Source organism: Harmonia axyridis, chromosome 2 (assembly GCF_914767665.1).
Source record: "Harmonia axyridis chromosome 2, icHarAxyr1.1, whole genome shotgun sequence".
In the NCBI taxonomy this organism is placed as follows: Eukaryota; Metazoa; Arthropoda; class Insecta; order Coleoptera; family Coccinellidae; genus Harmonia; species Harmonia axyridis.
In genome coordinates this window covers 1,583,878-1,600,623 of record NC_059502.1, presented here as the reverse complement: position 1 = coordinate 1,600,623, position 16,746 = coordinate 1,583,878, and the positions used below count along the sequence as shown (strand labels likewise).

The 16,746-nt window shown below is 36.8% G+C and overlaps 2 protein-coding genes across 4 annotated transcripts in view; one reads left to right on the top strand and one right to left on the bottom strand.

The window, feature by feature from the left end:
- Window positions 1-16,746, bottom strand: part of LOC123673861 (probable G-protein coupled receptor B0563.6) — a 98,740-nt gene that overhangs the window by 31,760 nt on the left and 50,234 nt on the right. Inside the window, exons 1-2 of one of the 3 annotated variants that reach the window (XM_045608578.1) lie at window positions 16,388-16,538; window positions 16,143-16,312 (exon numbers count right to left, since the gene is read on the bottom strand). The exons of the other annotated variants lie outside the window; for them this stretch is intronic. The gene's annotated coding sequence lies outside the window, so the exon portion shown is untranslated. Of the gene's footprint in view, window positions 1-16,142; window positions 16,313-16,387; window positions 16,539-16,746 lie in introns of those variants that run through there. 3 annotated transcript variants of the gene reach the window in all.
- Window positions 555-3,376, top strand: LOC123673860 (zinc finger MYM-type protein 1-like). The gene is made up of 2 exons (XM_045608576.1): window positions 555-2,845; window positions 2,941-3,376. Exons 1-2 carry the CDS (start codon window positions 976-978, stop codon window positions 3,291-3,293), a joined length of 2,223 nt encoding a protein of 740 aa, XP_045464532.1. The 5' UTR covers window positions 555-975; the 3' UTR covers window positions 3,294-3,376.

The following is a 16,746-nucleotide window of genomic DNA, read 5'->3' as shown; positions in this document are numbered from 1 at the left end:
CATTATTTCTAATAATTTCGGAGATAAAGGAGGGGTCCGAAAAGTATCAATTTCCAAAATCACCCTGTATATTTTGAACGGAAACAGTTATGCAGAATCTGATTAGACCAACTTGAGTTTCACGAAAAAGTAGGACAGGAACGTGAAAACCGCAAGGCTCTATCTTGAATAACAAGCGAGAAACCTGGCTGTCTCACCCAAAATGGGATGCACTGTACATTTATTACAATGACAGAAGAGTATCAGAATTTTAATTCATCACTATTATTCACAGGAGCTTAAGAAAAGGTAACTTTCAAATTAATATTGGGTAACTTACAGGTAATCTGAAGTCTTAGTTCCTTGAAATAATCGAATCAAGTTATATACAAAATGCTGGTATTCACGTTTCATTGAAGAAAATTGATTTTTTCAACTATTTTCGTTCGGGCGATCTTATCACTTGATATCGTAACACACTGGTTTTTCCCAAATTCGATGCTTACTGAGAACATCTCGAGAACTATAATACTTAGAGGAAAAATCTTCCTTGCCTTTTATTTTCATCATCACTGCAGGGCCGTAGCCAGGGGGGGGCATTATGGGGCAATGCCCTACCTTTAATTTTCAATGCCCTACCTTAAAAAATAGTAACAATTTAAATAATATTCAAAGGAAATTTCATTATGTGACGTGAGGAAAAAATTATCACTCGCAAATCAATTCTGAATTAATCACGAGTTGTTAGAGATTGCGAACTACATCAATAGAGTGCACCGTGGTCATTGTATATATACAGCACGCTGTATTTTCAGAAGCACCTCATGTGCTTATTTTCTTGATTCCGCACATAGATGGCATTTGAAGTATGTATGGGACCTGTACTGGAATATACGCCCCTTGGTAGGGGGATCCCCATATAACCCAAAATAGAGTTTAGCGAAATAATTGTTTGTTTATTGAAGTGAAGTGAAGTGTTGATTGACTCATTTAGCGATGGATATAAGGACTTTCTTTACCAAAAAACGAAGAGTTGAAGAGGGAATTCATCACGATGAACCCCATTGCTCAAAACCCACTCCTAGTTCTATGGAAACTAGTTTGGCAAAACAGGTTGGTAGAAATAGAATTAACTATGGTATTCCTTCGGATATTGCACGAATCGGAGAACCGATAAAACAAATTATTTTAAATATATATCCCAAAGAAAATAATAGGGCCTTTGTTGCGGATTGGTTTAAGCGATATAAATGGTTGCAGTATTCGGTCGAGAGAGATGCTGCTTTTTGCTATCCTTGTCAACAATTTTTACCCCATGGAAGCAAACAAAGTTCTTATACTTCCACAGGATTCAGAAACTGGAAAAATGCCAGTGATACAAGAACTGGGTTTCCAAAACATGAGAAATCAATTCCTCATACACAAGCCATGGCGATGTGGCAAGACAAACTACGCAGAATATCTACAGGTAGCAGTGTCGAAACTTTGATAAATCATGAAGTTTTAGAAAAAAACCGGTATTACATGAAATCAATTGTTGAAGTTATACAATTTTTAGTTGTCAACGAGTTAGCTTTGCGAGGAAATTATGTTTTGGAGGAAAAAAAAGAACAAGGATTATTTCAGAATTTATTTGAATACACGTGCATGAAAGATCCGAATTTGAAGGAGGCTTTCAGCCATATACCACAAAATGCGACATATCATTCACCGGAAATTCAAAACCAAATAATTCAAGCAATGGTTCAAGTAGTACAGAACTCCATTGTCAAAGATATCAAGGAATCTGACGTGAATTGGTTCACTCTAATGGAAGATGGAACGAGGGATAAGAATAATCGTGAAAATATTGCTATAGCAATACGTTACGTTAAGGATGGAATCGTCAATGAGTCGTTGCTGACAGTTACAACAACTGAACATCTTGATGCAGCAACATTTACCGAATTAACTTTAAACACTCTTACGAAAAATGGCATTGATCTCTCCCGTATGCTAAGCCAATGCTATGATGGAGCAAGTGTTATGAGCGGAAAAGTTTCAGGAGTTGCGACTAGAATAGAGAATCAATTGGGCCGAAAAATTCCTTATGTCCACTGTTATAACCACCGCTTACATTTAATAGTTATCAGGACTATCTCTGAAATGACTTTCATCCGTTTATTTTTTGATCAATGCATCATGTTACATGAGTTCTTTCATCATGGAAAAATAGCTGCAATGTATGGTGGAAAAATAATTGGCAGATTACTCGAACAACGTTGGTCAGGACACTTGGCGGTTACAAAAGTTGTAAACGATAATTATTCAGAGATTTTGCTAACTTTAGATAAAATGAAAAATGACAGATTCAATGGTGACGACGTTGCCAAGAGTGTCGGCATCAAAAAAATTATGCTTAATTTGGAATTCCGAATGGCTATGGTTGTGGCCAAAAAAATACTATCCATGCTTCAGCCTGCAGATGCAAGTTTACAAGCCCGAAGCGCAGGATTGAAAGACGCCCTAATAATCATAAATTGCGTCCAAAATGAAATCACAAAATTGAGAACAGATGAAATGTATCATCAAATTTTGGAAGAAGCTAAATCTATGACAAGCATTGATTCTGAAAATAGGACTCACACCCAAAAAAGGCAAGTCAGAAGATCTAATCGCATGGATGACTACTTGATGTTTGACTCTTCCTGTTCCTCAACGAAACAAAATGAAGAAGATCAACCATTTAAATCTGAGTATTTCGAAACATTGGACATACTAGTTGCTGAATTACAGAGAAGGTTTTCAGACAACGATGATCTGTTAAATTCTGTAGCGAGTCTCGATGAGTTGGATGTGAACAAAATGGAACCTTTGAAAAATTTAGGTGAGTGTAAGGCAATTAACAAAATGATGTTGCTGCTTCTAAAATATTACGCTTGTTTATTCATATTCAATTCACAATTTAAATTAACTTTTCAGGTATAACAATTCCATCAAATGAAGAGGCTACAGTGGTTAAAGCTTATTTGAGTCGTCGTGAGGATAAAACAGAAGACATAGTGCAAGTTTTGTACAGACAGCGAGAGGCTTTCAAAGATACATATGAACTCTTTGCATCTGTGGCGACCATAGGATGTAGCACTGCTGTTTGTGAATCTACTTTTTCAACCTTAACTGCAATCAATAGACCTCAGAGGCTGTCAATGAGTCACGAAAGAATGGCAGGCATGGTATTTCTGGCCTTTGAAAAGAGAAGGACTCAGTCTGTTGATCTGAATGAAGTCCTTCGCATATTTAATAATATGACAAATCGAAGGATTCAGCTGTTTTGAGGAAGTTTTTTATCATCATTATATTAATCACAACATGTTGAAAGAAATAATATAAACTGAAGAAATAAATATTTTTATATATACATACTACCATACACTCAAAAGTAGGTACGATGAAAATTGATTCATCAGATCACATCGAGTACAATTTTTTACTTCTGCCCTACCTGTAACCTTCATTGCCCTACCTTAAATTCATTTCTAGCTACGGCCCTGCATCACTGCTAGCAATTGATCGACGAGGTGTCAGAATTCTATAAAAGAAATGATATTTGAGTATCACCAACATCATTTGATGAAATCAAATGTAACATGTACTAAATATTTCATCAAATACCTTAGAATTAACCATCTGGAAAACTGATTCGCCAATTTTTGCAAGTCGGCCTCATAGACTACTTAATAATTCAATCTGTCAATAACCATCGATTAGTGGGCGGTAACATTCCTTCAATCTATGATCGAGAGTAACTTGATTTAGTGAGAATCCAAAACTGTGGAAACTTTGGAATCTGTGGTCGAATTACTCTGATCTTTCATGAAATGACACAGAAGTGTATTTGATGAAATATCTTCGAAACTTTTACAGGGTGTCCCAAATTCGATGCTCACTGAAAGCAAACTATCAGACTCAGAGAAGAAATTCTCAAGGACCCCCGATCTCTTTTTTCAAAATATATCAGAAAGCAGATCATAGATATCTTGCTTCTCTCTAGAGTTACAGGGCGTTTTTGAAAAATGACTCCCTCAAATATTTCGCTTATAAGGGTTTTTTTTTTAGAGCTATAGAACTTTAAATTGCAATAAAACAACGATGGATTATTCGATTGACATGAATTTTATTTATCCGCAAGATAATCTTGTGGCATTACATTTTAAATATGATTTCTGGCATATGACCGCCACGGCTGGCTCGGATGTAGTCCAATCTGGACGTCCAATTTTCGATGACTTTTTCCAACATTTGTGGCCGTATATCGGCAATAACACGGCGAATGTTGTCTTCCAAATGGTCAAGGGTTTGTGGCTTATCCGCATAGACCAATGACATAGCCCCACAGAAAGTAGTCGTGCGGTGTTGAATCACAAGATCTTGGAGGCCAATTCACAGGTCCAAAACGTCCAAATTAGGCGGTCACCAAACGTGTCTTTCAATAAATCGATTGTCGCACGAGCTGTGTGACATGTTGCGCCGTCTTGTTGGAACCATAGCTCCTGGACATCATGGTTGTTCAATTCAGGAACGAAAAAGTTAGTAATCATGGCTCTATACCGATCACCATTGACTGTAACGTTCTGGCCATCATCGTTTTTGAAGAAGTACGGACCAATGATTCCACCAGCCCATAAAGCGCACCAAACAGTCAGTTTTTCTGGATGTAACGGTGTTTAGACATACACTTGAGGATTAGCTTCACTCCAAATGCGGCAGTTTTGCTTGTTGACGTAGCCATTCAACCAGAAGTGCGCTTCATCGCTAAACAAAATTCGCTTATGAAAATCGGGAACAACGGCAATCTCATTTTGGGCCCATTCGACGAATCTACGCCTTATTTGATGATCGTTTGAATGAATTGCCAAACTAAACTGAGAATGAATCACTTGAGAGCTGTTGAATCGGTCGCCATCTTGAACAGTAATGCCAACTTAAAGTTATATACCTCGAAAAGAAACACCCTTTACATATATTCTGTGACGTATTTTTCAGCGATTTAAGGTTTTATACGATCCCCATATCAGACCATAGAAATTAATTACCGTTTCAGAGATGTAAGGAGAGCTGGTGTTGGTTGAATGGGACCCCTATATTTTTTAATGCAGTTTTTTACCGATTTTTCAAAAATATCATTTGTTTCTTTTAGTTTCTTTTATTCTTAGTTCTCTTATTTCAGAATTAATCTCATTATGTTAATGAATACGATAAAATGAATAGAATATAAAAATCTGTCTCTCCTTGAAAGATAGATGACATCTGACATCTCGCCTTAATTTCAGAGATGAAGTAGACAAAAGAAGAGGCTATTTCCCCTCCTGTATAAAAAATCTCCCCATAAGCTCCTATCATCTCTTGAACGGTGATGTATTTTTCGCTCAACGAGTCGAAAGAATCAAAGTGAGTTTCATTTGCATAAACCCACCCTGAGCTCGGCAACCGATGTAACGCGAATTTCATGGATCGCCGAGGAAATTGAGGAGAAAACTCCAAGTTTCATGCAGTTTTATGTCGGTATATAATAGAGAATTCATGAAATTCGACTTTAAAGTTTCAAGGAACGCGAACTGAATATCAGGTTGGCTAGCCTGAGATTGGTCGAGACTGGGCCAGTAAATATGCAACAGTTTTGCGGGGAGGTGAATGGTTTTAATAAACACAAAAATTCCCTATCTATCCAGCCTTTCCTCTGTTTCTGAGGTAAACTCATCTGAACGTGGAATTGGCAAAAAAAGTGCAGGAAAGTACTCGGAAGTTTTTACTCGCTCAGTGTCAAACTGCCATTTGATTTTGAAATATTGTTACGGACATTCATGTTCACCAATTTTGATGTTACATGCCAAAATGACGTCTTCACTCATAAGTCTTTGCTATCGAAATAGCCAGTAATGACTGAGCATGCAAATATAAAATCATTTTCAATCCTGATTTACCTTTTAAAGAATACAATCGACATTTTTTAATTTCCATTACAAGACTTCAAAATGTCCAGACGAAAAGTTCGTTGGAAAAAACGCCTTAAAGTTCATACTCTATGATTCGTTATTTTCGCGATGCACATTACAAAGCTGAAAATTGTCATATTCAAAAGGAAAAGACATCGCGAAAAAACGCCTTAGACATTAATGTCGAATCATAGAATATTAAATAAGGCGTTTTATTACGACGAACTCTTCAAGACAATGATTGAATTAGATTCAGACGGAAATTCGTCGCACAAAAACGGCTTAACATTTTAAATTACCATAAATAATGATTCGTCATGGACCTAGGCGTTTTTTTTGCAACGAACTTTGCTGTTTGAATTGGTATTTTTGTGCTTCGATGATTTTCATTATTGAAAAACGAGGTGAGCTCGATTTTAAGATGATTTGAATGGGAATTCGAGTTCTGGTTTAATTCAAACATAAATCTTCCTAAGAACTTGACACTAGTTTTCCAGAGAGTTCATTCCTCTCTTATTCCATTATTTTTAAAATAGAAATAGAAAGAGGAAACTGGTAAGCAGCTTTACACATTTTCAATTCCCAGATTATTTTCGCTGAAAATCCCCGTCTTTGATGGAAGATTTCTATGTTGCTTCCGCCAGTTCGTTTTAGATGAAGCGTCAGATTATAGTTGTCCCTTTTGTGCGAAAGATATATAAATCTTTGGAGACGTTCTAATATACGAGTAGTTTCAATCGGACGGAATACCAATGAAATTCGTTGGGATTCCCCGCGTTTTCATGCATACCAACGTTGAATACATCGAAGAGATTAGAGATAGAGATGAATAAACTCCACAGACGATAGATAAGATCATAGACCAGAGTGATCTCAGTCCCTTCGAAGGGTAAATAATTCACTATAAATAATATTTCTGTTCCTAATATTTCAAATTTTTCATTCTTTGTATCTGTCACCATTCATAGAGATTTATAGGTAATAATCTAAAATTATCATAAAAAAAAACGATCACTTCAACTGGACGTAAGCTAAGCACCTGAAACTTAACTATGTTTTAGATGAGCACTTGATATTTGAAAAACATTTTTGTTCGAGGGAGTCTATGCCAAATATTTTAGGAGATATATCGATTCTTGGATGGAACATCGATTTATACTGTTTTTTTCCCAAATTTCTAGTTCAAATTTTCTCAAAACTGTGAGATATACGAAAAATCACAAGATGGTGTCAAAAGTGCCTAATTTCGAACTTTTTTTCTCGAAAAATTTTCCATAATTGAATAAAATTGAAAGATCCTTCATGGGAATATTGTATCATTTTTTAGATTGATTCGATTACGTAGATCACGAAATTTATATCAGTTGGGCGATTAGTCCATCATTTCATAAATTAATTATTCTTCTTTTTTTTTATTATATTCAAAAGATCGTCACTAATGATAGATTCAGATACATACCATTGTTCCACCATTTTATGATTGAATAGGAACAATTTTTACTCTTGGTGAAGCATTCGAAAAAAATTGATAAAATGACACACAAAAATACACTGCGCAAAAAAATTAACGCACATTCTGAAAATCTCAATTTTAATAAAAGTTGACTCTACATTAATTTATCTTTATAACTCATTTTTATGTTCTCTCGGGAAGGTTTTGAACGAAACAAGACGCATTAAATGGAAGAAAAATTTAGGATTTCACCGAATCTTATGTGAAAGAAGAGAAATAAACAATTTTCAAAATACTGGGATGCTGATAAGTGATTTAGTACTTGGTATGTCCACCCCTTGCGTTAATTATAGCTCGGCAACGACGGTTCATACGCAAAATGAGTGATCTTGAAATGTTCTGATCTAATCTATGGGAAACTCCAAACCTTTCTGCAATTCTTGTGTATGTCCACCCTTCTTCTCGCAAAACTACCGCTTGGGCACATTCCTCTTGGGTCAAATTGCGTGTTTCGCGTTGCATAACGATCGAGTGTAGAAAATCAAACGAAAGAAAAACTATTGATCACTAGAATTGATCGAGAACAACTGATTTCAGAATGGAGCCAATACATTCAAAATCTGATAATCTCATCTTTTTTTATTCCTGCTGGGAAAAAACATCTGTATTGAAGAAAACGTTGAAAGTGGATAACATATGCATGAATTCTGATAAAAATAATTATCATTGAGAACACCTTCAGTTGTAGAATGAATTTGAGATTTCCGTAATGTGCGTTAATTTTTTTGCGCAGTGTACTTCGACCAACCGAACAAAAGATTGATCGACATCGATGTAAAGGATCTTTCACTCCTTGAAAGGACCATTCTCATCGATATATTCCACCACTTTGGTGGTGGCGAAATGTCCGCCACTTCATCCTAACTACCCTTATCTCGAGGGTCTACTGAAAGGAAGAAAACCGAAAGCACAATTTCTTTATTTCTCCTTTCTATAAGAGAACATTCCAATTATCGTCTAGAATTCCTTATACGCCATGCAATCTTCCAGCTATCTAAACAGTGATCAATCACAGACGGCCTGAACGATCGGGGGTGAGTTCCAATTCTCATATCTAACAGACGCTCTTCCGGTTTGCTGACCACATAGTCCTTTCTCAATGGAACTGTTCCATTTCGTTATGTCGTTTTTTTATCGTCCAGCCTTCAGTCTCCGGCGTGTATATGAAGAATGGAATGAATTTGTCCGTTTCGATTGAAAGTTCTATGGGCGAAACATGCTGGTTTGAAGCACTTTCGCTTTATTATTTCGCTCTTTGGGGAGGGGAATTCCAGAGTAGCAAGGACGCTGAGTCAGAAGCTCTTGCTTGAATAAAGTTCACTGATTAGGTTAAGGAATACGATGAGTGAAGTGAAGTGGTAATTCTTCAGCAAAAATGGTGGAGTATTTATTATTTATCTATAGAATCGGAAAAAGATCGAAAAAATTGAATTATATTCATTAGAAAGTAGCAAAACACTTTAATTTGTGTAATTCTTCTTTTGATATACTATACGTTGACAGAAAATTTCATCAGCACATGGAGCGAATAACTTTTGATATAAAGATGTTATTTTGACATTTCTTTTGTATCTATATTCTATTGGATGAAATATATTTATTCGAGTGATTGCCGATTAAATATGCAAATTTGAATATTCGGAATCCGATATTTTTCCTAATTGTCGAATTTATTATAAGCAGAATATTTATTATTTTCTGTATCTACCTGCTGAATTCCAAGGTTTGGCAACTTTTGCTCTCCTAGTGTCATCGGTTGTTTCGCCTCGTTTGGCGCGCTCGAAGTTTGTTTTCTGAATTTTTCATATATTTAGGTATTTATTTCAATATATTTTGAGTTAATATGAAACGTTGATTCACGATGGGACCTAAGAAATGTGTTCTTTGTGCAATAACTCGCGAATTGTATGAAATATCGTTTTCATTTCTGCGTGCTTCATGTAAAATTTGATTGTTCATGTTGGGGACAAAATTTACTTACTGAAAATGACGTAGAAAGCAGTGGACGCCCAAAAAAACTGCCACCTCCGAAAAAATCAAAAAAGTTCACAAAATAATGTTGAATGACCAGGGAAGTTGATCGAGATAGCAGACATTGTGAAGTTATCATCTGAATGTGTACATCATATCATTCACGAAAATTTGTACCTATATGAGAAAGCTGTGTGCGAAATGGGTGCCGCGCGAGCTCACAATTGATCAAAAGCAACAACGTGTTAATGATTCTAAGCAGTGTTTGAAGCTGTTTAAGTGCAATAAACCTGAATTTTTGCGTCGATATGTGACATTGGATGAAACATGCCACCATAATTTCACTCCAGAGTCCAATCAACAGTCAGCTGAGTCGACTGCACAAAATGAACCGAATTCAAAACGAGGAAAATCACAACAGTCAGCTGGCAAGGTTATGACATTAGTATTCTGGGATCCGCAAGGTAGATATAATATTCATTGATTACCTCCAAAAGTGCCAGACCATCAACAGAGATTATTATATAGCGTTATTGGATCGTTTAAAGGATGAAAACGTTAAAAACGACCCTATTAGAAGAAAAACAAGGTGCTGTTTCATCAAGACAATGCGCCGTGTCACAAACCAATGAAAACAATGGCAAACTTGCTCGAATTAGGCTTCGAATTGCTTCTGCTTCTGCATTCACCGTATTCGCCAGATTTGTCCCCCAGCGACTTTTTCCTGTTCTCGGACCTCAAAAGAATGCACGCTGGAAAGAAATTAAGCGTCAATGAAGAAGTTCTCGCCGAAACTGAGGCCTATTTTGAAGCGAAAGACAAATCGTACTACAAAAATGGTATCGAAAAGTTAAAGATCGTTGTAATCGCTATATCGCCGTCGAAGGCAACTATATTGAATAATAAAATCGAATTTTGCCAAAAGAATGTGTTTTACTATGGTAGACCCGGGACTTTTCAATTGGCCTGTTATATTTATTACTCTGAGTTCGAACCTAATACAGCATCATGAAAAACAGACGATTCTAACCACCAAATCAACTCTTGCGGTTCCGATTACACCTATCAAATCCCAGTGGCCCTCTTACTTGCCAGATACGGTGGAAACTTCATCATGTCTGATCTGGCTGCCTCCCATTGTGCGAGATCAGGGCCGGCGCGAGCAATTTTGGCGCCCGAAGCAAAGAATTTTTTTAGCGCCCCTGTTGAAAAAGTATCAACATTATATCAAGACCATATTTTTTCAGAAATATAAAAGGGCGGCCACAAACTGGTCTAAATTGCCGCCCATCAAAAAGATGCGCCTGAAAAAATCGCTTCACTGTTTCACCCCTAACGCTGGCCCTGTGCGAGATACAGAACGATCGCATGTGAAAAGAGATAATCGAGTTTGTATTCATTTGATATGAAATTCACGTGACGGGAAACACTTTGCCGCTTTCGTGGCGCTAACAATTAAGCCGCAATCACACGAGGCGTCGAGTAGCACGGCGAATGTGATAGAAGAACGTGCTTAGGCCGATCTTCACGGGAAAGTAGGTCAGCCAGAGTCGAAAAAACTGCAACCTGCCCTTATTGCCGCTTTTATCGTGATAAGGGTTGTCGAGGATATTTGTCGAGGTCAGCGTTTTGCATGATCCAAACAATATGCTTCACACTGATGCGAATATTTACAATTTTTCCTGAAACTATGAATTAGACTAATTACACAATATCCCAAACGTCAACGAAGTGTATTTTTTGAATTGACTCGGTCTTTACTTGATGGAAATCACAGAGTAATAAATATAGATAGAGGGAGTTTACGCAATTTTTACATGCCCCCAATATGGTTAGATTACGTTGTATTGTGATGTAACGGGTGTTTTTTTCGAGGTATATAACTTTGAGTTGCATTAGTGTTCAAGATGGCGACCGATTTAACAGCTGTCAAGTGATTTACTCTCAGTTTGGTTTGGCAATTCATCATGAATAGACTCACGCCTGAACAACGCTTGCCAATAGTGCAATTTTATTTCGAAAATAATGGTTCTGTGCGGAATACGTATCGCGCACTACGTCTACCTAATTTATACAAATTCATGTTAGAATAGAAACATCACTAATTTTGCGTAAAAAATTCACACATTTTTGTGTATCTTTCACTGTGTAGAAATTCCATCAAATTGTTCCATTTCAAACAGTTATTGTTTTTGAAAAGGTACCCAATATTTGAGCACTTTTTATGTACAATTGACGTATTTCCGATATAATTCTAATAAATCTATCTGTCTATAAAAGATTAAACCTTTATTCTTTGTTTATTGTATTGTTCAAAGAGGTTAGGTTAGGTTAGGTTTTTGTCACAAACATGCATAGAACCTTGAAGGCTTCTCCTCCTTTTTTTTGCTAAAATGCAAAAAACGAGACATTTTTAATTTAAATATGAAAAAAACATCCCTAATGAATAGAACTATCCGTGGAACATTTTTCAAAGTCTTATACCTACAGACCTCCTCCATAAAAAGAATCAGTTATCTAACTGATAATGCCACCATAAAAATTTATCGGCAGAAACGGCCTAAATCCCTCTTTACAGCCAATCGAAATGTCCCTCCATACGGTGGAAAGTTAGATTTGGATTACGTGGAGAAAAAAGTTTTCCTCTTTAGATTAGATCGAACAATTCATTAAATTGGTCATTATTACCTGCTTCCCTCCCTAAAGATCTATTTTCTTCAGAGGGAAAAACCATTTCCACGGAGGGGTTCTCTTGAAGAAAGATGTGATGACCATGTCTGATTTTATCTGGGTTACAAAATGGCGAAAGCTCCAATATTTTGTTGATAAGAAATCTCTCACTTAATGAACCAATTTGATTGGGCGATTCAAATTGTTTATTTTTTTGGAGAAAACCTACAGAAGGTGACATTAGGTTCTAATTTTTTCTCAACGATATTAACAATCATTATAATTTTAAATTTGATTGAAAGTGTGACTTCCAACTATACCTACAGGTGTCCCGAAACTATGGTACCGAATTGAAACAGAAGATTCGCCTAAAATAAGACTTTCCTAACATTTCTTTTCTTAAATATCATTCCTTGCAGAGATACAGGGTGTTGAATATGAAAAAATTTATAGTTATTTGTTTTACTAGGCAGCAAAGTAGTAGATTGGCTGCCGCGGCTGCTCGCTACGCTCGGCTTTAATTTCAACCAAGGCAGTCAATCTTAAGGGTGTTTTTTTAGAGCTATAGAACTTTAAATTGCAATAAAACAACGATGGATTATTCGATTGACATGAATTTTATTTATCCGCAAGATAATCTTGTGGCATAACATTTTAAATATGATTTCTGGCATATGACCGCCACGGCTGGCTCGGAAGTATTCCAATCTGGACGTCCAATTATTATCGATGACTTTTTCCAACATTTGTGGCCGTATATCGGCAATAACACGGCGAATGTTGTCTTCCAAATGGTCAAGGGTTTGTGGCTTATCCGCATAGACCAATGACTTTACATAGCCCCACAGAAAGTAGTCTAGCGGTGTTAAATCACAAGATCTTGGAGGCTAATTCACAGGTCCTAAACGTGAAATTAGGCGGTCACCAAACGTATCTTTCAATAAATCGATTGTGGCACGAGCTGTGTGACATGTTGCGCCGTCTTGTTGGAACCACCGCTCCTGGACATCATTCAGGAATGAAAAAGTTAGTAATCATGGCTCTATACCGATCACCATTGACTGTAACGTTCTGGCCATCATCGTTTTTGAAGAAGTACGGACCAATGATTCCACCAGCCCATAAAGCGCACCAAACACTCAGTTTTTCTGGATGTAACGGTGTTTCGACATACACTTGAGGATTAGCTTCACTCCAAATGCGGCAGTTTTGTTTGTTGATGTAGCCATTCAACCAGAAGTGCGCTTCATCGCTAAACAAAATAAAATGGACGTAGTGCGCGATACATATTCCGCACAGAACCATTATTTTCGAAATAAAAAATTGCAGTATTTGCAAGCGTTGTTCAGGCGTGAGTCTATTCATGATGAATTGCCAAACTAAACCGAGAATAAATCACTTGACAGCTGTTAAATCGGTCACCATCTTGAACAGTAATGCCAACTTAAAGTTATATACCTCGAAAAAAACACCCGTTATATGTCCATGATGCTTATAGTTTGACAAATTATGAAATATTTGACAAATTTTTGGAAGAATATCGGATATATTTTTATTATGCACAGTGCTAGCGACTTGGAAGTACTTACTCCTCCAGAAATAAGGAAGATGGCAAAAAATATCGATTGTCTGAAAATATCGAATGTTTTATTTCCATCGAGAATAATCATTTTGCTGCCTAGGCAGAAAACGTAATACTTTGCTGGCTGATATATGTTTGCAGAATCAATATTTGCTGTCAATAGGAGAAAAAAATAATTTTCATTCATTACTTCCACAATTTTTCAATTGAATTTGTAAGAATGTTTATGTTCAATAGTTGCTTTAATTCTGAAGAAAAGTCACATTTTCAGTTGCCACCAGTGGCAAACAAGAAGGGCATCCTGGTCCCTTTTCTCCCCAATTTTTTACACCACTGGATTTCTCGATAGTAATAAATGATGTTCATTCGAAGCATTGGAAGTTAAGAAACAATTTTTCAGGTAAGCAATAGCTTAAACAAGCTTGAATGATTATATTCGATCAACCTCCAACCTGAAAAAAAAATCCCTTCCTAACGCAATTAGAGAAGATCAGAATGGCAAAAATCGATCCCACATCAATCATGTCAATTTCCGTACAGTCGGAAAACTCGAAAATCCATTTTTCATGATCGTAAGCCATCCCTCAAGCCCGCTTTACCTGGGTCGACGTCCCACGATAAAAATTTCACGCATCAACGTATATTACACCCTTTTCCAACGTTCTTCGCAGCCAACAGAGGAAATATTGGTTTAACAGCTTCAGACCTGGCTTGCCTAGATGCTTTTCGAACTTTGACAAAGGCTGCTATCAGATTTAATCAGAACATACAAGTTAAATGCCCTTGTCTATGTCTGACCTAACGAGATTACATCCCACGTAAATATAAATGGACAAGGGGACTTAGGGGTGGACCATGGGGTTAATTAAACTCATCTGGGGGTATTTAGTACAGATTGTTTTATGAAACTTGCATGTGTCGCATATCGTTTCGTACCCGATCTAATAATCTAACAGCTGAACTGAAAATTTCGTATAGGCTAACGTGGAAACTAAAATTTTCCATAATGTTTATTGTTTTTCGTTGACTTGTATGTCCTTATTACGAAAAGCTGATCAGGAGACTTTGGTCAACGATGATTCCCAAGTTACAGGGTGTCCAAAGTAGACATAGCAGTAAAAACTACATTACTTTTGAACCAGGGAACATACACTGCGCAAAAGAATTAACGCACATTATGGAAATCTCAAATTTATTCTACAACTGAAGGTGTTCTCAATGATAATTATTTTTATCAGAATTATGCATTTCAACGTTTTTCTTCAATACAGATGTTTTTTCCCAGCAGGAATAAATAAAGATGAGATTATCAGATTTTGAATGTATTGGCTCCATTCTGGAATCAGAGAGCCCAGCTCTTACCCCAGCCCATCGAAGGGCGCGTTCGGATTTTGCGAGAGAGCATATCCATTGGGAAGAGGCTGATTGGGAAAGAGTTCTCTTCACAGATGAGTCTAGATTCTGCCTCTACCATTGTGATCGACGTTCCCTTGTATACAGACGTCCACATGAAAGATATGCTCAGTGCAATTTCCTGAATACTACAGGTTTCGGGGGAGAATCGATTATGGTATGGGGTGGAATATCTTTGACTGCTCGCAGAGACCTAGTGGTCGTTGATAATGTAGTTATGAATGCTGATAGGTATATAAGAAACATTCTTGAAGAGCATGTAGTGCCATTTTCCCCATACATTGGTGAAAATGTCATTTTTATGGACGATAATGTCAGACCCCATCGTGCGCGCATCGTTCAGGAGTACCTTGAAGAGGTTGAAGTCTCTCGAATGGAATGGCCAGCAAGAAGTCCAGATCTCAATCCGATTGAGCAGGTTTGGGACAACCTCAATAGAAGGCTGAGAAGTTCAGAAAATCATCCAGCTACTCTTAATGACTTAGGAATCCAACTCAGAGAAATCTGGGAAGGATTAGATCAGAACATTTTAAGATCACTCATTTTGAGTATGAACCGTAGTTGCCGAGCTGTAATTAATACAAGGGGTGGAAATACCAAGTATTAAATCACTTATCAGCATTCCAGTATTTTGAAAATTGTTTATTTCTCTTCTTTCACATAAGATTCGGTGAAATCCTGAATTTTTCTTCCATTTAATGTGTCTTGTTTCGTTCAAAACCTTCCCGAGAGAACATAAAAAATAAGTTATAAAGTCAATGTAGAGTTAACTTTCATTAAAATTGAGATTTTCAGAATGTGCGTTAATTTTTTTGCGCAGTGTAGTTCTCAAGATGCTCTTAGTGAGTATTTTGGTAGTATTTTGGAACATGGTAAGGCCGGAGGAAATTCTTCATCAATGAGTTGAATTACTCTTGGTTCAATATTAAAAAAATACAATCATTCAGACAAAAACATAGCCTGTTGCTGCTGATGTTATTTCAGCTCATCCGATGACCTGAATTCTATTGCAAATATTACAAAATTCATTTCTAAAACTCACGTATAACTAAACGAATATCCATCCAACTTCCTGGAACTATCTAATGAATCTCCTGATCAGTTCCATGATGAGGGATCACAAAACTTGAATTTCCAGATTCGTTCAGATCCAGCAAACTAATCCATTTAACTCGGTTCTTTTGTCTCGATTAGAAAGCGTCCCAAACTGATCTAGAGCAAACCTATCGTTAACGAGAGGAACAGTGGCAAAACCGTAATCAATATTGACTCTTCAAGATTACATACATTGAACACAATGTTAACTCAACAGGAAACGATTCTGTGTTGGACGTATTGAACTGCCAGTTGATTGTGTTGTTCGGTAAAAGAGCTTTAACAGGTATTATATTCGATTGTTTCGGTCCAATTACGTTTGCGATAAAGTTTTTGTAGTAAACTTCTACTACGTATCTACTCAGTCATGTTTACGATTTCGGTGGAATCTCAGAATAGAATGAAACGTCAAAACACGTGTTATTCTATGTTTCAATTGCAATGTGACAACTGATCTATTAATCGAAAGTGGTTAAGTCCATTCAGGAATTATTGACATTCCGGGTAGCTGTGGAAAATCGAAATTAAGTTGGTACTGTGGTCAGTAACAT